General features: G+C 43.7%; 2 protein-coding genes across 8 annotated transcripts in view; one reads left to right on the top strand and one right to left on the bottom strand.

Annotated features, from left to right (window-relative positions):
• The window catches only part of LOC132461557 (serine/threonine-protein kinase PAK 3), a 33,846-nt gene extending 28,047 nt beyond the window's left edge, over positions 1-5,799 (top strand). For both annotated transcript variants that reach the window (XM_060056740.1, XM_060056739.1), the window contains 4 exons: positions 370-469; positions 1,465-1,661; positions 1,789-1,926; positions 2,552-5,799. In XM_060056740.1, the coding sequence (XP_059912723.1) occupies positions 370-469; positions 1,465-1,661; positions 1,789-1,926; positions 2,552-2,641 (525 nt within the window). In that variant the 3' untranslated portion in view covers positions 2,642-5,799. The remainder of the gene's footprint in view (positions 1-369; positions 470-1,464; positions 1,662-1,788; positions 1,927-2,551) is intronic.
• A 101-nt stretch (positions 5,800-5,900) lies between these two features.
• LOC132461556 (calpain-5-like) lies at positions 5,901-22,856 on the bottom strand. Of its 6 annotated transcripts, none has more exons than XM_060056734.1 (13): positions 22,725-22,856; positions 17,880-18,064; positions 16,677-16,808; positions 15,998-16,206; positions 14,942-15,134; positions 14,471-14,661; positions 13,794-13,871; positions 12,662-12,857; positions 12,354-12,476; positions 9,110-9,312; positions 8,106-8,227; positions 7,469-7,635; positions 5,901-6,804 (listed from the first exon to the last, which is right to left on the bottom strand). In XM_060056734.1, exons 2-13 carry the CDS (start codon positions 18,042-18,044, stop codon positions 6,622-6,624), a joined length of 1,962 nt encoding a protein of 653 aa, XP_059912717.1. In that variant the 5' UTR covers positions 18,045-18,064; positions 22,725-22,856; the 3' UTR covers positions 5,901-6,621. The 6 variants fall into 6 exon arrangements, with proteins under 6 accessions (XP_059912717.1, XP_059912721.1, XP_059912716.1 ...); XM_060056738.1 differs by having other exon boundaries at positions 7,499-7,635; positions 22,750-22,824; XM_060056733.1 differs by having other exon boundaries at positions 22,581-22,807.
• Between the last annotated feature and the right edge of the window lie 2,357 nt (positions 22,857-25,213).

The following is a 25,213-nucleotide window of genomic DNA, read 5'->3' as shown; positions in this document are numbered from 1 at the left end:
ACGTGGAAATGGGGTTCTTTTTAATTTGGATGACACCGCAACAAAATTAAGAAATCCGAGACCACACAAGTTGCCCCGTTAATATTGTCTGCAAGAAGGAAGGCTTTGAGTTTCCCTCAGATTTTATGCTCAGTAGACGAGCTAAGGCCTTGACCGCAAGGTGGTCAACCAATGTTTGTTTCACTTATCAAAGGCCACTATGAACGCTAACAAAATCAAATGAAAATACAACATATTATCAACTTCCAACCCAAACTATAAGTGTGAAAGGCGGTGGAATATGTTCGAGGTTCGTCCCTATAGATCGAGTGGGTCTACTGGTGAGCTCTTAATAATGCCTTGTTCCTGTATTGGTTTCCCCTCCGGCAGTGTCTTCAAGCGCTGGACTTCCTGCACTCCAACCAGGTGATCCACAGAGATATAAAGAGCGACAACATCCTGCTGGGCATGGATGGCTCCGTCAAGCTCAGTAAGTCAAACCAACAAACCACGGTCACGAGCACGTTGACACTTTATCGCACAGCTCTCATTCAAGTTGTTTAATTGGTCATGCTGAGATGTCATCTGAACGGGGGCGGTGATAGATTCAGTTGAGAGGTGAAGTGGGAATTTGTACTGGACCTAATCATCCCCATACTAGACATGAGGATGATTACGCGGCCAAGGGGGGAACCGGGCCAGGACATCAGGATTAGCGCCCCTGCTCTTGCGAACGAGTGCCATGGGATTTTTAGTGGCCACAGGGAGTCATGACCTTGGTTTAGTCTGAAAGAAGGTGCTGTTGTACAGGCGACGGAGACAGCAGTCCCGGTCTCCATCCCGGGACAATAGGTCTATAAGTTAGTAGGGCTGGATAATTCCAGGTACCTCACAATTCAATTAAATTTGATTCTTTTGGTCTTCATTCGATTCAATTTCGATTCGATATTGATCCAATTGCTTCGATATCGATTCAATAATACGTGCAGATGACAAAAATACCTAAATATTATTTAGAATTAACCATTTCATAATGAATTAACCATTTCATTGTGCTTTAACTAGCAAAAAGGGAATACACCATTGTATAGTATTGTTCCTGAGCTAAACCCTAACCCTAATCCTATTCTGCATTGAAATTGACAAATAACAAATAAATTGCAGTGCATTGATGAATCGATATTTTAATCCAGCCCTATAAAATAGGCAGGGAGCTAAGGTTCTGGCTAACTGAACGTTATACCTACGTTTCCCTACTATCCTCCGCCCAATACTTATAACTTCCAGAGAACCATGGTAAATCATAATATAACATATTCTATACTCTCTCTCTCTGTCTCTCTCTGTCTCTCTCTCTCTCTCTCACTCTCTCTCTCTCTCTCTCTCTCTCTCTCTCTCTCTCTCTGTCTCTGTCTCTGTCTCTGTCTCTGTCTCTGTCTCTGTCTCTGTCTCTGTCTCTGTCTCTCTGTCTCTGTCTCTCTGCAGCCGACTTCGGGTTCTGTGCCCAGATCACTCCGGAGCAGAACAAGCGCAGCACCATGGTGGGCACACCCTACTGGATGGCTCCGGAGGTGGTGACCCGCAAGGCCTACGGGCCCAAGGTGGACATCTGGTCCCTGGGCATCATGGCCATAGAGATGGTGGAGGGGGAGCCGCCCTACCTGAACGAGAACCCGCTCAGGGTAGGTCCACAGAGGAAGCACACATGTTCCTCACCGGGGCTTTCCCATGCCGGACCGGACGTGGAAAAGGCTCCCAATGCACGCCACATGACACATTCTTTCCTTGCTGCTTTTCTGATTGGCTCAGGCTCTGTACCTGATCGCCACCAATGGGACCCCAGAGCTGCAGAACCCTGAGAGGTTAACGTCCGTGTTCAGGGACTTCCTGAACCGCTGCCTGGAGATGGATGTGGACCGCAGGGGGTCGGCCAAGGACCTGCTCCAGGTAACGGAGTCACTCCGGCGGAAGAATCAGCTGCTTGCTTTACTAAACGTACTTTACACGTCTTAGCTGGTATCAAACAAATATCATATGATTGTCACATAAAAACATCTTCATTATCACGCGAGAATCCATCTTGCTAGACTTCAAGTTATGCGCTTGTGGTGGAACCACAGTGGTTCGAAGCAATCAGCGTCCTATGATAGATGATCTACGTGATAGACAGTGATGGATTGTTAGACGAATGGTTCGTCCAAACTCCTGCCAAGTCCATTTTTTTCGTGTGCCTGCCCTTTTCCGAACAATTTCCAATGACAATTTCAAAGTTGGTTCTGTTTAACAGTCCATCCGGTTAGTAAGGCTAACCTAGCTGATAGGGTAGTCTCACATCCAACTCAAAGATCTGGGTTTGAACCCCAAAAGCAGCAACTACCAGGCACCAGGCCTCCTTAGACTTGGCGCCTGAGGAGCAATCTCTTTTTTGTGACATCCCAATTTACAGTAAGTCGCTTTGGATAAGAGTGACAGTATCTAACAGCCAGCTAGATGTAACACAACACACAACAGTTGAATGAACTGGTAATACATCATGTGTTTGTATTAATCCTGACCCTTCTTTCCTCCTCAGCATTCCTTCCTGAAGTTAGCCAAGCCTCTATCCAGCCTGACGCCCCTGATTGTAGCCGCCAAGGAAGCCATAAAGAACAGCAGCCGCTAGTAGGCGCCATAGTCCTCACCCAAAGCTGGAACCTTGCCTCTAATGTGTGTGTGTGTGTGTGTGTGTGTGTGTGTGTGTGTGTGTGTGTGTGTGTGTGTGTGTGTGTGTGTGTGTGTGTGTGTGTGTGTGTGTGTGTGTGTGTGTGTGTGTGTGGGTGTGTGTGTGTGTGTGTGTGTGTGTGTGTGTGGTGGGGGGGGGGAGTGCGGGTGACGTGACAGAGCCCAAAGAGACGGGTGATCAGACTTTAAAGAGACAGCACAAGGATTGGCCGTCCATCACCGGCTCCCCCCACCACCCCCTCCAATGAGGAAGGGCGGACGCACGGCCTTGTAGCCAATCAGCTGCTGCTGAGAGACAATGCTTCCTGGTTCATGGCTTCCCGTGCTCTGTACGTGTGCAGGGGTCCATCTCGAGTGTGTGTGTGTGTGTGTGCGTGTTCTCTCGCGTGTTATGTTGTATGGGCAGAACGTATCACACATGCCCTTGCTTGTGTCCTACATGCTCTCCTCGGGAGAATAGAGTTTGGCCTACAAACCAAAATGGGTGTGTTCCATTTTCCTTTGTGGTTTTCTTTGGGGGGAGGAGGGATCGGAGGGACCAATAGCGTTGAGAATTCCTTCACAGTGTTGCCGGCTCTCGGCTCAGTGCTGTGTCGGCTGGCCCGGGAGAAGTGGGTGAGCCACATCTGCATCTGTTCAATGAAACTCTGGAGAGAGAGAGAGAGAGAGAGAGAGAGAGAGAGAGAGAGAGAGAGAGAGAGAGAGAGAGAGAGAGAGAGAGAGAGAGAGAGAGAGAGAGAGAGAGAGAGAGAGAGAGAGAGAGAGAGAGAGAGACTCTGAACGCAGTGTTTGCCTGCATGACTCTGGATCAAGAGTGTTCATCCTCTAGAAACCCTTATCATCCCAGGGGAGTGTGCATGTGTTTGAATGTGTGTGCGGTATTTGTGGTCATGGTGCGCGTGTGTATTGGCGGCGGGGGTTTGTCGTTTAGTGAGACGAGTATCTCTTGAAGCTGAGTGTTACCTCCTTTGAGTCATCCTCGAGGATGGGGGTCACTGGAGTTCACCAACGTTGACCTAGATTCTCTAGATAGCTTATTTTTATTTAATGAAGACATTCGGAAAACTGAAACAACTCAATATCATTTTATGTCCAGATTCTGCCAGAACGGCTGCCTATTTATTAAGGAAGTGGAAGCATTGATGTTAGAGGAATTGGGATGGAGGAACTCCATCTAGAAATGACTTGCAGCTTTGTTAATTGCGAGTACACATCACATATGGGTCACATATGGACCTCGTGAAATTGTTACGTCACCCTATTGCGTGCGAGCATTTCAACCCCATCCCCAGAGTATACACAGCGCTGTGTATTTCCCACAATATAATTCCAGTTTTTCTCTACTAAGTGCAAGAAATTAGGAGGATATTCGGTCCCTACAAGCCGGCTTTAAAGATACAGGGTAAAGTCAAGCTCTGCCACGCTCCATTGAACCTACTTTTCTGAAAACTGGTGTTCCAAACATTTACAAAAAAATGTTGTTAGGCTGAAAAGCTCTGAAGGCGAGTCATGAGGTTTCAGAGTACCTTACCGCACATCTGTTTCCCTGGCTAGGATGGTACGGCCTTGAAAGACAACGCATTCATCCAATGACCTCTCAGAGTTTACTATGTTGCCTCTTGTGCTTCGGTGCCCTATCGTCTCTTGGTTAGTTGTACGTGAGCTGTAGCTTGGACGTAGTTTAATGTCTGTTCCTGTGTGTGTGTTTCTGTAAAATGGGCGGGACATTTGGCAGTGACCATGAGAGGAAGTCAGTGGCATCCCCCCGCAAGAGGAGGTTGTTGAAGTAGTGAGTGCCATGTTTTTTATGATTGTAGTACCGTCTTTAAAGTAGTCACGCGTAGCCAGACGTTCGTACATACATGGTGTACTGTCGGACCCTCGCCTGCAGGGGGCGTGGTCCTCTTTGGTTAAAACTGGTACTAGTCTTAACGAGCGAATGGAAGCAAAAATGTATTAGTATAACTGAACCCCAATAATATGTGGTGACTCCTCTCTTTGTATATAAGTCAACTATAAACTGTGTCAATATTACAATTAGCTTAGTTGGGCATTTTCTGTGCGTATGGGTATGTGTGGGTGTGTCTGCGCGTGCATGTGTGTGAGAGGGGTGGGGGGGCTACCTCAACCTGCACTAGATCACGACTCCCTCTCCAGACGCAGGAGCAAGTCCAGCAGGAAGTGGACGTGCATGAGGAAAAAACAACCAACTGTAAATTATATTTCATCTTCCAATAGGGTAAAGATTGTTAGGATATGTATGTATGTATGTAAATACGACAAGGGAAATCCCTTTTTTTCAGAATTATGTAACTTAAATTGACAATATTCAGGTTGCTATATGGTATGTACCTTTCAATGTTTTGCACCCTGGAAACGGAAAAAAAAAGAAGGAAAGGAAAGGAGGCACGAGCCGTCTCTTCTCGTCTGAATCATAAACTTTGATTTTCGGACTTGATTCGTCGGGATGGAGCAGGCGAACGCGTTCATTGTTTCGTCACGTGGTCCCCTGGGAGTCCCCTTACCCCTGGGAGCGATTGCATATGTGTATCTATGCTAGCGGCAGGTGAAGTCTGCCCAACAGAGAGCTACATGCTACGTAGCTTGTTTTGGGACATCTGGACCCTCTGCCCATGTACAGCTCTCAACGATGAGCACAAAGGATGAACTTTAATCGGGCCGACTGACTTGTGCATCTGGTTACCGTGGTGACTCCTGTACATTCCTATCTTCTGAATGTGTGAACCAGTACACGTGGTGTGACAACTCCTCTATTAATGTGTATCAAGAGAACGCAACGAAAACAAAACAAAAAAATGTTTCTTTTTAAATTATTATTATTATTATTATCATTACTACTCGGATATTGTCTAGCTTTGTTAAAACTGCTGATTCATCGGCTTTGTTCAGCAGGCCTTTTCCCCTCCCCTTTAAGAAGAAAACGGCGGGAAAGTGGGGTTTTGGATAAACTATTTTTAATTGTGGTTGAAGCAATAGACTTTTTGAACTTTGAATTGTGCATGACTGTGTCTTGAGTGTAAATCAAACAAAATATTGCAGTTTGGGACTGGACCGAAATAAAAAAGAGGAAAAGTGTTACTTGTTGGCTATCCTGTGTAGGCTGGTGTGGTTATTGGGCTTCTTGGTTTTCAGGAATTTTTATTATAATTTGGAAAAAAAGGCAGCTACGGTACAATGGATAGAAAACATTGGCTTTATTCACATTCTATTAAAGACGTTTGCGTTTTGCCATAGACAGTGATACATAATAAAGTATGCATATACTTTGGCATTATCATAGTCAGTTACAAACAGCTTGATATGTTATTGAATAGGCATATAGTGTATGAGTATGAGCAATATCTATGGTTATTAATCTTTGTCTGGTAATATTGATGTAAAGACATTCAGGTTGTTAGTTAGTTCAGTTTATTGCCTACTTTTGTAAAATGTATTACAAAACAACTAATCCAGAAAGAGCCCTTTGGTCAAACTGCTACACATTCAATGGCTGTCTCACCGTCAGAAAGCTAGCTCTAGACGGCTACCCATAATAGTCATACTCAATTTATATATATACTCACTATGCAAACAGGGCACATGTGTGTGAGCTAATCAGAAACATCCCGTGGGGTTTAACATTTGTTTCTTTGTTCCTCTTTAATCACGACTTTGGTAAACGCGTTGTGTAACGCTTGGTTACAGCACAGACTTGTTCGGTGTAAGTGGCTGTGGGCTTCAGAACAACATCAGAGACCATTCGTTTGAACACCCCTATTCAGCCCAGCACTGTACCTGGCTTTTACAATCTGCTGTAAACTGCTTTCTCTCTCCTTAAACACACTCTCAGACACCCACTTAACACCCCTGTCACGATCGTGAGGCGATCCGATTGGGCTGGGGCATCGGCGGTTGCCGTGGTTACATGTCGAGGAGCTGGGTGGAGGTGACGATGCGCAGGCTGATGGTGCCGGGCATCTCGTCGGCCATGCGACGGCCCCTCTTCCTCAGCCTGAGCCTTTGGGGCTCTGTGGTGTCCTTGACCCCGCCCGCTAGGACCACCTGGCCCATGAACTCATCCTGCACCGGGTTGCTGTTCCACACCTTCACAGCCAGGGGGAGAACCAGCACTCAGCATACAGTTGGAGAGTGGACCAGAGGATAAGGTCGGAGCCACACTCATCCAAAAGGCTCTAAGCAGCCTCCTCTTTCCTGAGGGTTTTTTCGGGCTCTGATAAGGTGTGTCAATCTGTCACGGATGATTCATTAGATCATTCCAATCCCAACCATTTGTACCGTTTGTATTAGCAAACACCATTAATCAACATTTGATGATGCCAATAAGGCAAATGGGTTTTCCAACCAAAATAGATTCAACAGACAGCTGAAAATCATGATACAAAGGCATAAGAATGCAATCAATCTTCATTGGGACCTATTGGGACCTAGCCCAACAGCTAAGAGAGAAATGTCATCTTATTTACGATATACTAATTTAGCAGTGAACTACCGATTCAGCTATAAAGGATTTAAAGGAGCATGAAGGAGTTATGGCATCTTGATGTAGGATGCCTACTCTAACCCAGTAGCTTTCAGCTGGGAGTCAACCACCCCACCCACTACTACGCCCAGCCCAACCCAATCTCACCTGTACAGTGAGGTGTTTCCACCATCTCACCTGTACAGTGAGGTGTTTCCACCATCTCACCTGTACAGTGAGGTGTTTCCACCATCTCACCTGTACAGTGAGGTGTTTCCACCATCTCACCTGTATAGTGAGGTGTTTCCACCATCTCACCTGTATAGTGAGGTGTTTCCTTGGATTCTTCCGGTAGAAGATGGCCATGGTCTCAAACTCTGGTTCCAGCGTGTCCTTGCGGATGACCGACTTCACAGATTGGCCCTCACAGTGGATGATGACGTAGGGGTCGGCTCCTACACAGAAAGTACCCACAGACAGAGCCTCACTGAACAGAACCGTGCTGCAAAATAAGAATGAGGTGAGGAGACAACACCGACGTAGACCATTGGTTCCCGGTTCAGACCTGTGACCTTGTGTTTTAGGTCAGAAAAGTCTTGCGACCAAAAATTGCATCTTATCCCAGACGCGATGTTGTTTTATCATTATTGTTTTAATCAGCGTGTGTCAGTAATATAGTTGTGACCAGTGAAAATGGTTTGGCGTGCTTAGCTAATGGCTACGACTCGGTCTGTTCATATAAAAACAATCTTTAGGACCTTCAAACTACTTTTTTTTTTCATCTATTTTACCCAAAAATGTATCTAGTGCTTATAATAAGTCAGCAATCTGCATGTGTGGGGCCCGCCCCCAAAGGCTGGGAAACACTGATCTAACTCCCAATGCATGCACTGTGACAGAGAGGTTCTCCAGAAGGAGCCCTGACCTCCGGGGTTGTCCTGGTTCTCCAGGCCCTCGGCGGCGTGCACGTAGAGGTGGGTGACCAGCTGGGGGTAGCCCACAAAGGCACTCCAGCAACGGGTCCTGGGCTTGTCCTCAGTCAGCTCCCTGGGGGGAACACAGAGAACCATGAACGCTGCCATGATCAAGCTCCAGCCAACGCACACGCTGAGGGATGAATAAGGGGAGGTGAAGACCTGAATAATTGGCCGGATTAACTACTTATTAATTCAAGTACTATTTATTCATCAAGTCCTGGGTGGGCGGGACTTATTCAATGAACCACAAGTGATGGCTGCAGTGACAATGTTTAAAAAGTACAGGTTTAAGGGAATTTATATATAATCTAAACATCAAGATAGACTTGGAGATAACCTGGATAGCTACTGATGAAAAACTATTTAGATCCTTTGTGGTATGGTGGTCTCGGGCTAGGTATGACTAGGAGAGGGGTAAATGTTCAACACGTGGTTTGTTCTAACAGAGACACAAGGTAAACAAGCTTGCGTTCTGGAGATGGTTCATGAAGCATCTCTCGAACACAGGTAAACAAAAAGTTTATATTGCGAGTGGGCAGCATGGTAAATAAGCCATGCCTACGTGTTCTAATTACCCAGGTAAACCTTTGGTCTGTCTTGGCTATAGCGGAAATGGCAAAGTTGTCATGTTTGTAGTCTTTAACTTATCTACAAAATCATAAATCCTTGTATGGTGTTGTCCATTATGTGGAGAAGAAACCATTCATAACTCGTGTTATCTTGAAACATGTCATTAGAAGTAGCATAGACTAAAATAATTTACATCACTACCCAACTCCTTTCACCAGTAATGGTCAAATATCATTCATTCTTTACCAGAAGTGTGTGTTACATCTATAATTTAAATGTCAACCCAATCTTGAAGTCATTAATGTCACACCACATAGGCCTACTGCCATTGGATAGATTGACTTTTAGAGACCTTTAGTTCAGCCACCTGGTGCACATTTACCTGCAAAACGCGTCCACGTCGGTGAAAACGCGGATCATATACTCGCCCAGAATCTGCGGTTTAAAGGTGGTGGGGAAGAGGACGTAGCGCCCCCTGGTGAGCATGCAGCGCATGAACACGGTGCGCGCGTTTATGTACGCGGACGTCTCCACGCATTTCTGGGTGAGGACGTCATGCATGCGATATTTTCTGTTCTCTTCCACCTTTTAAGAGGGAGAAAAATAACAATACAAGCGATTGTACAGTCAATATGGGTCAAAGATGAAAGAGGAAAATGGGTCATTCAGGAGGAAGTGTAAACAGGTTTTTCTGAAGACTCAATTTGGCTTCAGTGCTTAAATTAGTCAACATCATGTCGTATAAATTATTTAAATAATCGATATTCATTTATTTAACAAAATAATAATCATGTCATAAACCCAGAATAATAATTTAATTCAAGCTTTTATAATCGAATTCCCTTAGCCTGGAAACTACATTGGATTGTCCAACACATCCTGGTTAGGGTTGCATTCAGGCAGCGGTGAAGTCATGTTGTGAACGTAGTTGTATACACCTTAGTGGAGTGCCCCCCAGTGGCAGGAAGGGGAACACCACTGCGATGCTGTTGAGATATGACTTGTGTTGCCCATATAATGTGTTTAAGCTTGATCAACCCAAATCCATTTCATGATTATGGCTACATATGATCTTGCTAATTATAATCAAACTAAACACATTGCATATTGAATCAGATCTTTCCAAATCTGATTTGGGGGGGCACTTCTATACGTGGTCCTAGGTAAAATATGAGTCTGGTCTTTGGCCCTATGACCTCATATTGACCCAGTCCTTTTCCACACCAGCACATCTCTCTCTCTCTCTCTCTCTCTCTCTCTCTCTCTCTCTCTCTCTCTCTCTCTCTCTCTCTCTCTCTCTCTCTCTCTCTCTCTCTCTCTCTCTCTCTCTCTCTCTCTCTCTCTCTCTCTCTCTCTGGCCAGAAATAGCTGCAGACAGCTCTCAGTGCCAGTTATTTTCCTCTCTCTTTTCACCTTCTTGCCTCCAGTCTATTCAGTGGAGGAACTTTCCTCTGACCATCACCCCAGATATGAACCCCCATTACAAAAATGAATTGGCTTGGTGGGGCCTTCGTGTTGAAACATGATGTGCTTGTAGGGCTGTGTGCTAGAGTGATCTGTTCACACTTGTCCGATTTGACTCACAGATACTAAAAGTGAGAAACAAAAAGAGAGACTTGGTGTGCCAGGGCTGAGGAGGAATGAGGTTTCCTAGGGAGAGGTAATCTATATTTTTCCCACCTCATAATCAGGTCATGTTAAGGACTTGAGTGAGGGAATCAACATCCATATACTGTAACCTAGGCCTATGAATACGTTGCTTGGCCAAGTCTCGCGTGAGAAACATTGTGGGACTTTCCTACCAACATAATAACTACATTTACGATGGTCCTATGCTCCCCAAATAGCGGCAGTCGTCGCACTGTGATAAGCCCTATGCTCCGTCGGAGACAGTGCAGAAGTAGGACGTTTGACAACATTGATATTTCACATCTCTTGCAGGGTCCCATACAGACAGGGACACTGCCCGGCTTTTCCAACTCCACTAACTGGACTTGGCAGCACACATACAACGTCTACAGAGCTGATAACAGCCCACATGGTGTTACTGAACATAACCAGCTCCATGCCCATATCGGAACCCATATCTCAAAACAAAGACATCACGTGGGGCCTGGTGGGCCTTTTAGCCTGTGAACACTGTAGAGGTCCTGTTCTTGTGTTTGTATTGAGGTGTCGTTTGAAATAATAACCAAAGACCTTCCCTGACAAAGAGGGGTTCATATTGTAATGATATTGATCCAAATTAAGGTACATTCCACATTTAGCATGTAAAACAAAGGGTGTGTTTGTGTGTCTGTGTCTTTGTGTCAGTGTGTCTGTGTGGGTTTTCTGAATGGAACTTTCTGCTGATATACATCAATTCTACAGCTTAATCAGTTTTGAATTATGACTGATTTGACTGATACTAGTGATACTTTAACATCTTATAAGCACTGGTCAAAACAGTATTTGGAAAAAGTAATCCAGGTTGGCATACACACTCAAACATTTAATGAATGTTATTTTTTCTGAGCTGTACCAAGTACTAAGTTAAATCTCAAGAGATTCAGAGATAAAGGTATAATAATGTGGGGAAACAGTCCTTTTAAACCTGCATTGCTTTCTGCCGTTATTGAGCTTGAAACAATATGCTGGGCCAAGGGCATGGTTTGTGTAGAATCATTTAGAATTTAGGAACTGGTTGAACCATGAGGTTTCCTTTTCTGGTAAAAAAAAACTACATCTGAGTGTGATCGAAACACCGTCCAGTGCTCTGTGTTTGTTCAGCTAACAGTTTGAGAACACGAAATGCTGCCAAATCCATCTGTCTTCAGGGAGAAGAAAGCAAAATGCATCCCTCCTGAATCAATTTACGATGAATATTGGACTAATGGCCCAAAGCCCAGACAAACATTGTAGAACTCAAATGCTTATTTTGGAGATGTTTATTAAAATTACTTTCTACACGCTTTGACTGGACTAGTCCCAACATGTCTAGACCATTATCCATTGTTTTCCATGTCCAATTTAAAATGTTACAGCTTTCTTTCACTTACTAATAACTTAGCTTTATAACTGTGCTTGTGTATGAGCAAACAAAACCAACATAATGCATAAACCAACAACTCTACATCCTAGAAAATTTGTGTTACCATTTTCTATGAAAAGGGTGAGTCACTCATCCACATCCTCCCCATAACTGTTTCTATAGCCGGTTTTGTGTTTATTCTCCTCCGTTGATGAGGCGGCCAGCCCTGAAATCCCACCTCTATGACGCAGCTCATATTAGAACATAATAAGTTGCTACAGGTCTTTTTTTTTTAAACCACCCGACTCCAGATCAAAGCGAACAGCCTCTGCTCTGATTCATGTTAAGGCAAAGAATCCTGTTCTTTGTCCAGGAGATACAACGTGATGAGGACGAATGAGAGCACTGAAAGAACCTCAGCGATTGGTTAGAGATAGTGAGGTTGCCTATTTGCACATAGATTAGCAGTATTTTCTTATAATGTTGTAGTGAGCAGTTGTCACGATATCACAACCTTTCCCGACCACATGTTAGGCTTCACGTATGGCAATCTCTCTGTTGTAATGGCGTGTGAAGTTTCCCCAGCGGGGGATTAGACATAAACATGCGGCCCTACCTTGAACACACAGAAGCCCACGTAGAGGTTCTCCCCCTGGCCGATCTGTCGGTGGATCTTCATGTCCCTCTGCTGCAAGGAGATCAGAACCTCGTCTTCCTCCTTTGTCACGTCAAACAGGTACTGAAGGACAAACGCATTTAAATACAGTTAGAAAAACACAACCCTATGAGTCAAGCTGGATTCTATTTAGATATTTCACGCTTTGGCCTAGTTGCGTGAATCTCATGTGTGCACTTCGTACACGCAGTCATGCGCACAAACACACGCACACACACACCCATACACACACACACACACACACACACCTGCGGGTTCTGCAGGAAGGTAGCTTTGTGGTTGGCGCAGCCGCCACAGCGGTTCCTCAGCGGCTCGGCGTGCTTGGTCCAGCTCCCGTGAAACACCACTTCGTGCCAGGTCTTTTGCAGGCTCACCACCGAGGTGTTGATGAGGCGGCAGACGTCAGCCTCCGAGAAGTGCTTACACCAGTCTGTGAACGCCATCCTGCAGTTGTGAGGAAACACACAAGAGGCACCCGGTTGGTCTGCAAGGATCGACCTGAACGAACCGCCGCACTGAGTGAGTCACCACCACGGACCGAATCACAACCTCTGAGCGAATCACAACCTCTGACCGATTCACATTCACTGGCCGACTCACATCACTGACCGAATCACAGCACTGACAAATTCTCAATCACTGAGCGAATCACAACCTCTGACCGAATCCCATCACTGACCGATTCACAACCTCTGACCGAATCCCATCACTGACCGATTCACAACCTCTGACCGAATCAAAATCACTGACCGACCGAATCTCAATCACTGACCCAATCACATCACTTACCAAATCACAATCAATGACTCAATCACAATCACTGACCCAATCCCAATCACAGACCGATTCACAACCTCTGAGCAATCACAATTACCGAACAAATCACATCACTGATTGAATAACATTCACTGACCGAATTAGTTCACTGACATAAGCACATCACTGACCAAAACAATACAACAATTACTTCCATATCACAACCGCTCACTGAATAACAATCACTAGTGAATCATAACAAACTACTTCAGGTCACAACCACAGACCAATCATAAACAATGAACGAGCATGGTATGATGAACAATAATCCCTCATAATCCCTGACCAAAGCAGTTTATTGAAAGTGCAATCACAAATGTAGTTATTAGACCATACTTCCCATTTCCTTTGGATTTAATAATATTTAACTATTCAATTATTCAGATACATGTGATTAAGGAGCAGGTAAGGGTTAGAGAAACTTGCTCTAGGATACCTACAAAAGAATACAGGGGACACTGAGGATCCAACCCACTAGCTTTCAGATGGGAGTCGGCAAATGTATCCTACTTGGTACATTTAAAAATAAAAGCATGTCTTAAATACAAAGTAGAGGGAGCGCACCAGAACTCTCCGTCATCCTCCACCGTGATGCCCAGGTTGGCTCGCTCCATGTCCCCCACCGTCTTCCACTGGTCAGAGCTGCATGGCAAAATAAGAGTTTGTCAGTCATCCATATGTAAAAGATAAATGAATCAAACAATCATAATGATTTATAAAGCACGATATCATGGTTTCAAGTCACACTGAGGCCCATTACATTGATTCTGTGTCAGTACATTAGTATTATAATCGGAAACTACGTTGCTTTCTGTTTTCGCAATGTTTTTATTATGTCTTTAGCATTTTAATGACTTACGTTCTCATCAAAATTTGACGGAAGGGCCACATTGTTTTTGAGTTCTGAGATTAAGGTCAGAATTCTGACTTCCTTTACTTTCCTAGAAATGCACACTGACCGAAGAAGTTGGATGGAAGCAAGTTACTTTTTGTTTATTTTAGTTTTTTGTATGAGTTTAAAGTCTGAATAAGAATTATGAAGAATTTATTCTCAGAATTATGACATCAAATCAAATGTGACCCTAATCCTCTTCCATAAAATGCAAACCGAAACAATTTAATCAATGTCTTTCACTTTCACTAAACCAATCAAGACCCGACAACAATCAAGACAAATAAAAACAATACTATCAAATTTGCTCGACCCCGCCCCCCTTCTCTCCAGGATTGGTCGACCTCACCTGTCACTCCAGTCTCCCCTCCACTCGATCTTGCCCCATGGGTTCCTCATGCGGATCAGGGGGATGGTCTCATTCTTGAAGTAGGCGACCAGCCCGTGGCCCAACCGCACCCTCTTCACGGCCGTCACAGAGTAGGCGTGGCCCTTCACCAGCCCGTTGGCCATCTTCAGCTCGATTTCATTTGGACTCGCCTGGATAAAGTTAGCAAAGTCAAAATCATAGCCCGGCCCACGAGTGCGTCAAACAGCGTGAAATGCCCTTAACAGTTCAATTAAGTATATTTTGGATTTCTCATTTCGTTGACAAAGCCTCATAATAATGAAAATGGTAAGCAAGTTATTGATCAATCAACCGCCTGATTACCGACCGATCGGCCCTCGATAGATGAGTCAGTCGACCAATCAACTAATCGACCAACCCCTCCACCGACTCCAGAACCGATGGGCTGACGGTTTGCCAGCAGAAACAGACCTTGATAGAGCAGCTGATGAGGCCTCCCCGTTCGAACACCTTGAGCAGGTCCTCAAAAAGGTTTGCCTCCTTCTCCGGCTCCTTGTAGAAGGCCTCCTTCTCCAGGCTAATGCTCTCCGCCACGGCGCCGCTGAAGTCCACGATGGCGTCCCCCGTGTTCCCGCCTTCCAGGGACTCGTAGCACCCGGACAGCCTGGAGACACACGGGAGAAGGGTCACAGAGGGGAACTGAAGAGGGGCAGTAGCTCAGGAGGTAGAGCGGGTCGGCTGGTAACCGGAGTGTCGAGGTGTCCCTGAGCAAGACACCTCCACCCTCAATGCCCCTGACCAGCTGGCTGTTGCCCAGAGGGGTCGACTCCGCCGTCGGTGTGTGAACGGTGAAGGAATGGTTGCTAGTCGGTTTGGATAAAAGCGTAAGCAAAATCCCTTAAATGTAAATGTAAATGAAGGAGCTGAACTCAACCATATCGTCAGTCGTGCATTGATCACAATACTTTAAGATAAAGTTGTAAAGTTACGTACATTTAAAACGCTCTCACCATGATATCCCGCTGACTGCTACAAGTTCAATCCATATTTAAAAACAATTTGCTTGTTATGCTACCCTTCTACCCAACATGGCACCGACTGCCCTCCTGGCCGTCCATTGAGGAGAGATCCCTCTTTCTGGGTTCCTTCCCAAGGTTTCTTCCCTGAGATTAATGGCCTAGTGTGAGTGCACCCTTAGGGTGCACTCACTCACACTAGGCCATCAGGGACTTGAGGGGCTAAGGTTGGGGGAGTATTATAATACAGCCTGTTTAGCCCTTGGAACTGTGATCAAGTTTTATTAACAGATTGGCTTGATGTGAATATCATGTTGCTTTCAGTTCTGTATTCCTCTGAGGGGTTTCTTCATGCTGTCCGTACGGGCGGGGATGTTCCCAGAACAGAGGCATACCACCCAATACAAATGTGTGTCCCTGGCTGACACATATTTACTCTTCATCAGAGTGGTCTGCCTGAACCTATATATTTCTGTTTGGGGAGATGAGTGAAGGCCTACAGGCCACTGACTTGGCGTAGGCTTTCTCCAGCAGTGCGCTCCAGTACTCGTTGTTGGGTTTGGAGTGGCAGTAGATGAGTTCCCCGTTGATGGTGGGCAGTCTGTCGTCCACCACCACGTCGAGCCATTCCCCGAAGATCCAGAACTGAAAGTGGAAGATCCCGGCGTAGTTCTCGGGCCGTTTGGGGTCCCACTCTTGCTCATCATGGTCGGGTATTACCTGGAAGTGCACACACACACACACACACACGCACACGCACACGCACACGCACACGCACACGCACACGCACACGCACACGCACACACACACACACACACACACACACACACAAATAGTACAGCAAACTTACTATTTGACCTGAAGCCCAAGTTCTGTTTTTGTTCAACATAAAGCTTCCCACAACATGTTGGGGGTCAAGTATGTGGCCAACTGTTCATACGAACAGTTTTAGGTCCCATTTAGCTAGTTTCTGGCTAGTTAGTCCTATTGGATTAACACTAACTGTAGCACATTGCATATAAGCAGCACAAATACTGTCAGTTCTACGTAGAGCTAGGGGCTAGTCTACCCAAAGTCTTTCTCGAGATCTGTTTTTTGCCGAGCTTAAGTAAGTCTAAGCCTGTATGTAATTAACGTCCTCGGAAAAAGAAAGCCAACAGCGCGGGGTTGGGTCCACGGCTGAATCATACCTTCTTCCACAGCTGCGGTTTCAGAGCCAGGCAGGAGCATGCTGCCACGAACCAGCAGTTACCCACAAGGCCCTGGTGCAGGTCGTGCGCGCTGATGCCTTCTACGAACAGGTGAGGCTCGCTGCTGATCTCCTGGGAGGTTAGCATCATGAAGGTCAATAAGGTCCAGACGGTGACTCACATAACGCACACATCATGAAGTGAAAGATTGTAGGTTTGTGTTACTTAGGTGATACACAAGTAATGGAACGAATCAAAACATGAAGTACTCCTAATATAGAAGCAGCAAGAGATTCTGTTCCATCTTTTATTGTTTCAATAACATTGTTTGTTGGTTCATAAAAATAAAATAAAAGGTTTAAGCATGGTATGATTATGATTGATAGGGAAGGTGAATGAGTAATAGCTGAAATGTACAAATATTGTAAGCTTTAATGATGTAGGCTAGGCGGGTGACGATCAGTGTTCTCTTCTAAGGTCTAGCCGGTTATATTAGACTTTTCATAACAGCAGTGATGTCTAACAGGCCAGTCTAGCGCTATCACTATCACTTTGAGGGGATTGAATTTCTTAATTACTCCAGGGAACAATAAACAACCTATCCTTACTCATTGCAACTGCCAACAAATGTGTGACCCGGCCTTCTGGCTAAAATGGAAATACCTCGGGAGTAACATTCACAATATTTTAGCTCCTAGACAGCTCTCAGACAGAAATGTTTCTTATTGGCAGGAGTATTGTATTTTCATGAAAAATGTTTCTCCCAGCCACTGTCTGAATGATTTATGATGAGAAGATAAGGCCTTACAATGATCCAAACAATAAAGACAAAGGATTAGCTTGAGTCACTAACCTTATTAGGCGGGGATACTTCCAGTAAATGGTGTATACTTATAATTTAAACTATTCCATATATGCATACAATTACACATTATTAATGAGATATATTTTAGTTCTATATTTACTCTTTAGCAGAGACTTTCATCCAAAAAAATGAACATTATTTATTTGCACATTTTAATGAGCAGGTAGGGTCCAGAGCATCCTGCTCAAGGATGCCCACAGGTAGCCTTCTTAAACTGGGGCTTCAAACCTAGAACCCTTTGGGAGTCAAACACCCCAACTAATAGACACTACTCTGTCACTCCCCGCCATATCTCCTCGCCCTGCCACCACCACCACCACCCCAGCGACCACACTCACCCCGGGCCTCTTCCACTCCACCCGACCGGGCAGGGGTTTCCGGAAGAACAAGGACTTGTCGGTGGTGGGGAACTCTGGGTCCTCGAACAGGGATTTGTCCTCGAGGCAACTCCTCTTCAGCTTGTCGTAGCTCTGGTTCTTGTAGGGCGTGGAGGAGGAGAACATGGTGCAGCCAGCGGAAAGGTCTGCGGAACAGTCCGGAAGAAGACGGTTAGCAAGGGGGATATGGTGTCTGCCTTATATAGACTCCCTCATCATGGTGCCGACCTCTGTCCTTGTCTTTCTGAGGGAGAACGACCAAGGCCTTCTGAAAGGCAATCATCTCCCCCTCTCCACCCCCCTTTCCCTGTCCTCTTGGTATCATCCATTCTGCACCCTGAGGAGGGAACATTCCAGAATGGACAGTTTGTAACCCGGCTGAGGCTGTCCTAAACTCCCAAACTTGGGGGTCATAGGGGAGATAACTGTTTATTTTAGTGGAAACTCTATGACAGCATGTCATGCTTGCTGAGATTTAATGAGTCCAAATTGGATTGTGTCCAGGATTTTTCTTTTATCCACTCTTTTATCTGTCTCGATCCAAGATGATAAATTTCGATTCCTCCTCTCCTCTGTGAAATATAATCTTTAAAAAGAAACACACAAATGGCATAACCTGACCCACTGATAGAAAAAAAAAATCATGGGTCTCGTAGTCCAAATTATCGTGTACCAAATAAAAAGTAACTTTTCCTAAGACTTCTGCCGATGAGTCGTCGATAGAGCACATAGAACAGACAAAGTTGTTTGAAAAGTCCAAACTAAATCACCCTACCACCTGCCAACATATATTCCAATAGCTCACAATATTAACTTTGGTAGAAATATATGCAATTGGCTTTCATCTACAGCATCTTACAATAGCATGAATGCATACATTATAATCATGGGAAGCCCAAGAGGGAATCAAACTCCTAACCATGACTGTGTTAATGACTATCTCTCTGATGGAACTAGAAAGCGAAGCTAGTCATCTAGCAAACGCTAGGGGTTAGACAGTGAATACAGAGGAAGGTCATTAAGAGCAGGTAGGGGTTAGACAGTGAATACAGAGGAAGGTCATTAAGAAGCAGGTAGGGGTTAGACAGTGAATACAGAGTCAGGTCATTGAGAAGCAGGTAGGGGATAGACAGTGAGGGAAAAGTGGGGGAAAGGGGAAAATATTAGACTTAGTATCAGAACAAACCCCAGCTTCACGGACGTCAGCCCACCCTACCGGTACACTCTCGGTATTTTCACTCCTATTTCCCTGCCTGAACTCCTGAAAATAATTTCTAATATGAGAGAATCTTCTAGCCCACTAGATATTATGCCCACCAAGTTTTTAATTGAAATCAAGGAGTGTATTGGGCCCCACTTGTTGACCATCTTAAATAGTTCACTATATGCTGGCTGTGTCCCTGATTATTTTAAAACTGCCTGTATTCAACCAGTCCTCAAAAAACCTGGACTTGATCCCACTATCCTCGATAGTTTACGCCTGATTTAAAAGTTACCTTTTATCCCTAAAATCCTGGGAAAAAAAAGTCTCTGAGCAGCTGCTGGCAGTTATGGTAAACAATAGTGTCTTTGAAAAATTCCAATCATGCTTTCGTAAGTACCATAGCACAGAGACCGCCTTGTTGGGAGTCACAAATGACCTTTTAATAAATTTGGACGCAGGCATGGGGTCTGTTCTTGTTCTGCTGGACTCAGCCGCAGCGTTTGACACCGTAGACCATGAAACACTTTTAAATAGACTAAGGGACTGGGTCGGCTTATCCGGCACTTCCTTAGGTTGGTTTTCGTCTTATTTATCTAATCGGATGTGCCGTGTCTCCATTAAGAACTACTCCTCATCCATTTCTAATATTAGGTATGGAGTACCGCAAGGGTCAATACTTGGACCTATTCTGTTCTCTATATATATGCTTCCACTAGGTGAGGTCATCAGGAGACATGGCATTTCCTTTTATTTTTATGCTGATGATTCTCAATTGTACCTACCCATCAAGCCCAACGACCCACATATGCTAAGTGCACTTCATGAATTCCTAAATGACATTAAAGCTGGATGGCACTACATTTTCTGGAGCTTAATTACAGAAAAAACAAAATCCTGGTCATTGGCCCCTGGCAACTATCCGAACAAATAATGCTGTCTACTGGAGACCTGTGAAAACTCATCAAACCTGTTGCAAGAAGCCTTGGAGTCCTCTTTGACAGTAATTTATGTTTTGAGCAACACATCACCAAGATTGTACAATCTTGTTTTTACCAACTCCGCAATATTTCTAAAATTCAATCAATTTTAAAAATCAGTGACGCTGAAACTTTGTTACATTCTTTCATCTCCTCACGACTTGATTATTGTAACAGCCTTTTTACCTGCTTGAGCCAGAAAACACTCAAACGGCTACAGACCGAAGTCGGTCCAAAAGCTGCCAGGCTTTTAACAAGATCTAGAAAATATGACCATATCACACCTGTTCTAGCGTCTCTACATTGGCTTCCCGTTTGTTTTAGGATTGATTTTAAGATTTTATTGATTACTTTTAAGGCTCTACATGACTTGGCCCCAGCATATATTTCAGAGCTTTTAGTCCCCTATGTGCCGTCTCGTAGTCTGAGGTCCTCAGGAAGTAGACTTCAGTTCCTCCCAGTGTCCAGGCTCATAACTAAAGGGGACAGAGCTTTCTCCATACGGGCATCGAAGCTCTGGAATGACTTGCCTGAGGAAATTAGGTTGACTGAGTCACTGCCCATTTTTAAATCTCTCCTCAAAACCCACTTTTACCGGAGAGCTTTTCCAGATTTCATTTGAGCCTGCCTTTGTTTTTATCCTGTCTTCTTTCTGTACATCACATGTATTTTATGCTCTTTGTTTTAATTGTGTTTTTATTGTTAAGCACTTTGTAACTGTGTTTTGAAAAGTGCTATATAAATAAAGTTTATTATTATTATTATTATTATTATTATTATTATTTTATTATTACAGAGACAGGTCATTAAGGAGCAGGTAGGGGTTAGACAATGAATACAGAGACAGGTCATTAAGGAGATGGTAGGGCTTAGACAGTGAATACAGAGACAGGTCATTAAGGAGCAGGTGGGGTTAGACAGTGAGTGAATACAGAGACAGGTCATTAAGGAGAAGGTATACGGGTTACAGTGAATACAGAGACAGGTCATTAAGGAGCAGGTAGGGGTTAGACAGTGAATACAGAGACAGGGCATTAAGGAGAAGGTAGCACATAGATATCATCTTGCTCTGGCGTTCACTCAGCTAGTCTGCAAACACTGGGGATCTGCAAGTCAAACCACAACCCTACCCTGCCCTGATGAACTTCTGTCACAGAGGAGGATAGAGTCACCCATCTGGTACCGCTTGGAGAGCACTGTTATTCAGACCACTTTTCATCCCTTGATTGATGAGGGTCAACGCCATGCAACGTGATTGTAACAGCAAGGGTGATTTGTAAAAAAAAAAAAGAGTCCCTGCCTCTCACACAGAAATTAAATTGGTAATTAAGGATTTTATTTTTAAACGCTTTGTAAAAGGTAAGTACATTGCAGTGGTATAACAATAGGAAAGGTTGTGACTATAATGAATGTTCTTAAAACCAACTATTAATGTTGTGTCTGTGTTATCTGTATGTTTGAACACTTATGTAGCAATTCATTAATTAACAAAAGTTTCTGCAAAATCTTTGAGCGAATCATGTGAGGATTTTATAGAACGTACAGTGTGAAGCACATACCACAAGGAGTTAAATCATTAAACAACACTGATAAACAATAGCCTGGAAAACTACAATCGGAGGAAAGTAAATCATTACCGAGTTTATCGCATGGACAACAAAGGAGAGGGAAACCAAGCTATTTCATTATGTCTGGACTAAGGTAGGGTGTTTCAAGGTGAGTGTAGGCCTACCTGTCTATAACGTCATACACTATCTATAACGTCATACACTATCTATAACGTCATACACTAAGTCCTCGTGACTTAGTGTATGGAGATAAGCAATAGTTAAGTTTAGCAGCATTATTACTAAGCCATGTATTAGTAATATTTATGGATATAGCATATATGTCTTACCCCATTTTTGGGTTTTATTTCGCGTTATTATTGCATTATTTTTGTTGATATTATAATTATTTGTATTATTATTATTATTATTGACATTATTATTATTATTAGTAGTAGTAGTATCATTAGTGTTAATACTATTGCTTTGCATTTATACTCTGCAGCCTACTGCTGTTTCCTCAGACAGAGATAACACGTGAATTTATTGTAATTGTATTGTATTGCATATGATTCTTGGATGTAGATATACAGATAAACGAAGAAAGGAGAAATGGTTGACATTCCAAAGCTCTCTGACAAGCGTGTCTCAGCGAATGTGAAGTGATATTTAAGGTGATACCACCAGTATACAAAACAATGTCAGCCCCCAACCATTATAATCTATCAATATGCAATCATCTGTGTAGATTATTTAAGAGTGATAATAAATCAATCAATCATTTGAAATTATAGTGTTAATAAAGTTCTTATTCATTAAGGTGATAGATGCTTAAAATACCAAAGCAGGTTTCACTGGGAGCAGTGGATTGAGATGCAGGGCTGAGAGGATTCGCCACACATGTAAAAAGCCTCGACAGAAACACTCAACTCACCTGTACTGTTCGCTTGACAACGCCCCTTTGCCGACAGAAAATATAAATCAATCAAAAACTAAATCTTTCTCGATAGCTTCCAATGTTAAGATAGGACATACAACCACCATTCTACACTCCCAAAACAGTCTTAACACGGTCTACCTGTGAAAGGAGTCCACTTACTCACACACAGTCAGCGCAGGACCGGAGCCTCTGGAACCGGTCCTGCCAGTCCTGCTCCCCGGTGCATGCTCCTCCCCTACGGCTGCGGAGGCAGTACGAGACGGGGGGCAGGGGAGGCATGCAGGTTGAAACTGAAACGCCTACAGGCTCAGTTGTAAAGAAAAAAACAAAGAAAAAAGGCACTATAGAGAACCAGACGCAACTTGCCCTGATTATCCCGTCCTAGCGCCGGAATGTCAGAAACTACAAAAGCTATAGTAGTTTGATAATGAAAAAAGTTGAAGTAGAAATAGTGTGTCAGCTAGGTTTATTTTATTTTAATTATATTGCAATATTCCCTTTAGGCAACGCATGCCTTGTCGACACATGTCAGTGTGATTTGAATGTAAATGTAACCGTTCATCTTTACTCATGTGACATATTTTGGATTCGGTCCAAATAGAAAAAGAAAAAGCCTTTCAAATACTTAATAAGCAAAAATGTATAGGTAACATGTACATAGTGTGTGTGTGTGTGTGTGTGTGTGTGTGTGTGTGTGTGTGTGTGTGTGTGTGTGTGTGTGTGTGTGTGTGTGTGTGTGTGTGTGTGTGTGAGTATGCGTATGTGTTTACAATAATAATGTTACTGTTTTATGTGAGGCTATGTGAACTCTGCCCTGCCCTGTTGCCTGGTGACGTCACCAGTGGGAGCATCCACACCTAGAGGCATGGTGTATACATCAACCAGTTGCTTCAGTCACCTGGGTTGGCCGGTAGATTGCTCTAGTGGGACACGCCCACTTGCCACCCTGTCACAGGCCTGGATTGTAGAACAGCTGGTAGTGGCTTATCACACTCACACCTGGTGGTGAAATAGGGGGCCCTTTAAGGAAGTGATGTGATACATAACATCAAGTCGTAACTATGAGAACGTGTTTACTTGCGGGTGTTGGTTCGAACCACTCGTAAACTGAGCTGGTGTTACAGTGGTGTTAATACACATTAAGGATGTAGCTCATATTGGAACAGAGGCCTCATCATTTGAGCATTCAAATAATAAAATAGTTGTCTTTTGTAGACTCCAGACAATCTTGTTCATGGGGAAGGAAAGTAATTTCATTACTAGTTTATAATAAAGTTAGCCTATTCTTCTCTGACTCAATAATCCAATCCTGAAATTCATTCAGCCATTAGGTCACAGTTTGCTATGCCAAACAAAAGGAACAGGCTGGCTGGCTGGCTGGCTGGTTGGCTGGCTGGCTGGCTGGCTGGCTGGCTGGCTGGCTGGCTGGCTGGCTGGCTGGCTGGCTGGCTGGCTGGCTGGCTGGCTGGCTGGCTGGCTGTCCATCTGTCCGTCTGTCTGTCTGGCTGTCTGGCTCTCTGGCTCTCTGGCTGTCTGGCTACCTGTTTGTCGGTAGACTCTGAGGGGTTAGGGAGATTCTTAACAGAGGGAAATGATTTGGATTGGTCAATGATAACATTTCTCAAATGCGTAATAAACCTGTCTGTGTAGTATCATAGGCAACAATTACAGACCCTTCTTTTGTTATACTTCTTTAACCTAGATTATTATCCTGACCCTAACTAAACCACCTCCAACCTAATGTCTAAACTTAACAATCCCAAACAATATCTAAACTTAACAATCAATACCAAAAGTATATATCTAGTTTAGGTATCAGGTGTAATTATGTCCTGTTCCAAACAATAAACAAAACACAGACTCCTTTAAAGTTGAAGGATCGAGGCGTGTGTTACAAAATACTGATTGGATTCTTTATATCTACAGAAATGACTGAATGGTTCATGTCAGTAACATAATACTAAGAGGTAATGTGAGGTATGACTTCCAGTTAATGTCGTTTTGATTTATGAATCCATCAATAGATTGTGTTCCATTCTCCACCTGTAACATATGATGAATATGTTATCAAACGTGCTAATTTAATCTTTAATCATTTGCAGAATCAATTATTCATTGTTAAAGTTGCTGAGTAATTATTGGGTAAATTGTTAGAAATGGAGTAGGCATCTTTCAGTCATTATTGAAGGAAATGCTTTGTGAGAATATCTGTTTTTGCATCTTTTCAGTGATTGGTTAGGACATGAATCTTGCTTGTCATTGACAGCTAGGACAATGCAATGCAATACAACACTTTTTTGGCTGTTTTCAGCTCTCTCTTTTCCCATACAATAGTTTTAATTTCCTGAAAGCGAATGGTGACACATAGATGTTCTACTTAAATCAAATCTGAACTTTTAACTTCATGTCGTCCAACTTGAACTCTAATTTTGGAATGCTTAATTCTCATGTTGGTCTTATTAACTTTTAGGAACAATCAAGTTGAAAAGAATGACATGATTATCAACATTATTAATATTATTATTAATGAATAACGAATTTATAATTTGAAAATATTTTGTTAAAGTGCTTCTGGGTGAGTTTCGTCGAGATACAGTGAGATTGATGGACACTGCTGCATGTGAATA

The sequence above is a fragment of the Gadus macrocephalus genome, chromosome 7, assembly GCF_031168955.1.
Source record: "Gadus macrocephalus chromosome 7, ASM3116895v1".
Taxonomy (NCBI): Eukaryota; Metazoa; Chordata; class Actinopteri; order Gadiformes; family Gadidae; genus Gadus; species Gadus macrocephalus.
The sequence above is the reverse complement of the archived record's forward strand: the minus strand, read 5'-3'. Positions and strand labels throughout refer to the sequence as shown.

Bases quoted from the DNA above. Each gene is read 5' to 3' on its own strand.
- LOC132461556 (XM_060056734.1), bottom strand. From the start codon at position 18,044: ATGTTCTCCTCCTCCACGCCCTACAAGAACCAGAGCTACGACAAGCTG. The intron at 16,207-16,676 runs GTATGATTCAGC...GTGCACTTCCAG, and splicing joins AACCGCAGCTGTGGAAGAAG to GTAATACCCGACCATGATGA. The intron at 9,313-12,353 runs GTAGGGCCGCAT...CCCTCTTAAAAG, and splicing joins TGGGCTTCTGTGTGTTCAAG to GTGGAAGAGAACAGAAAATA.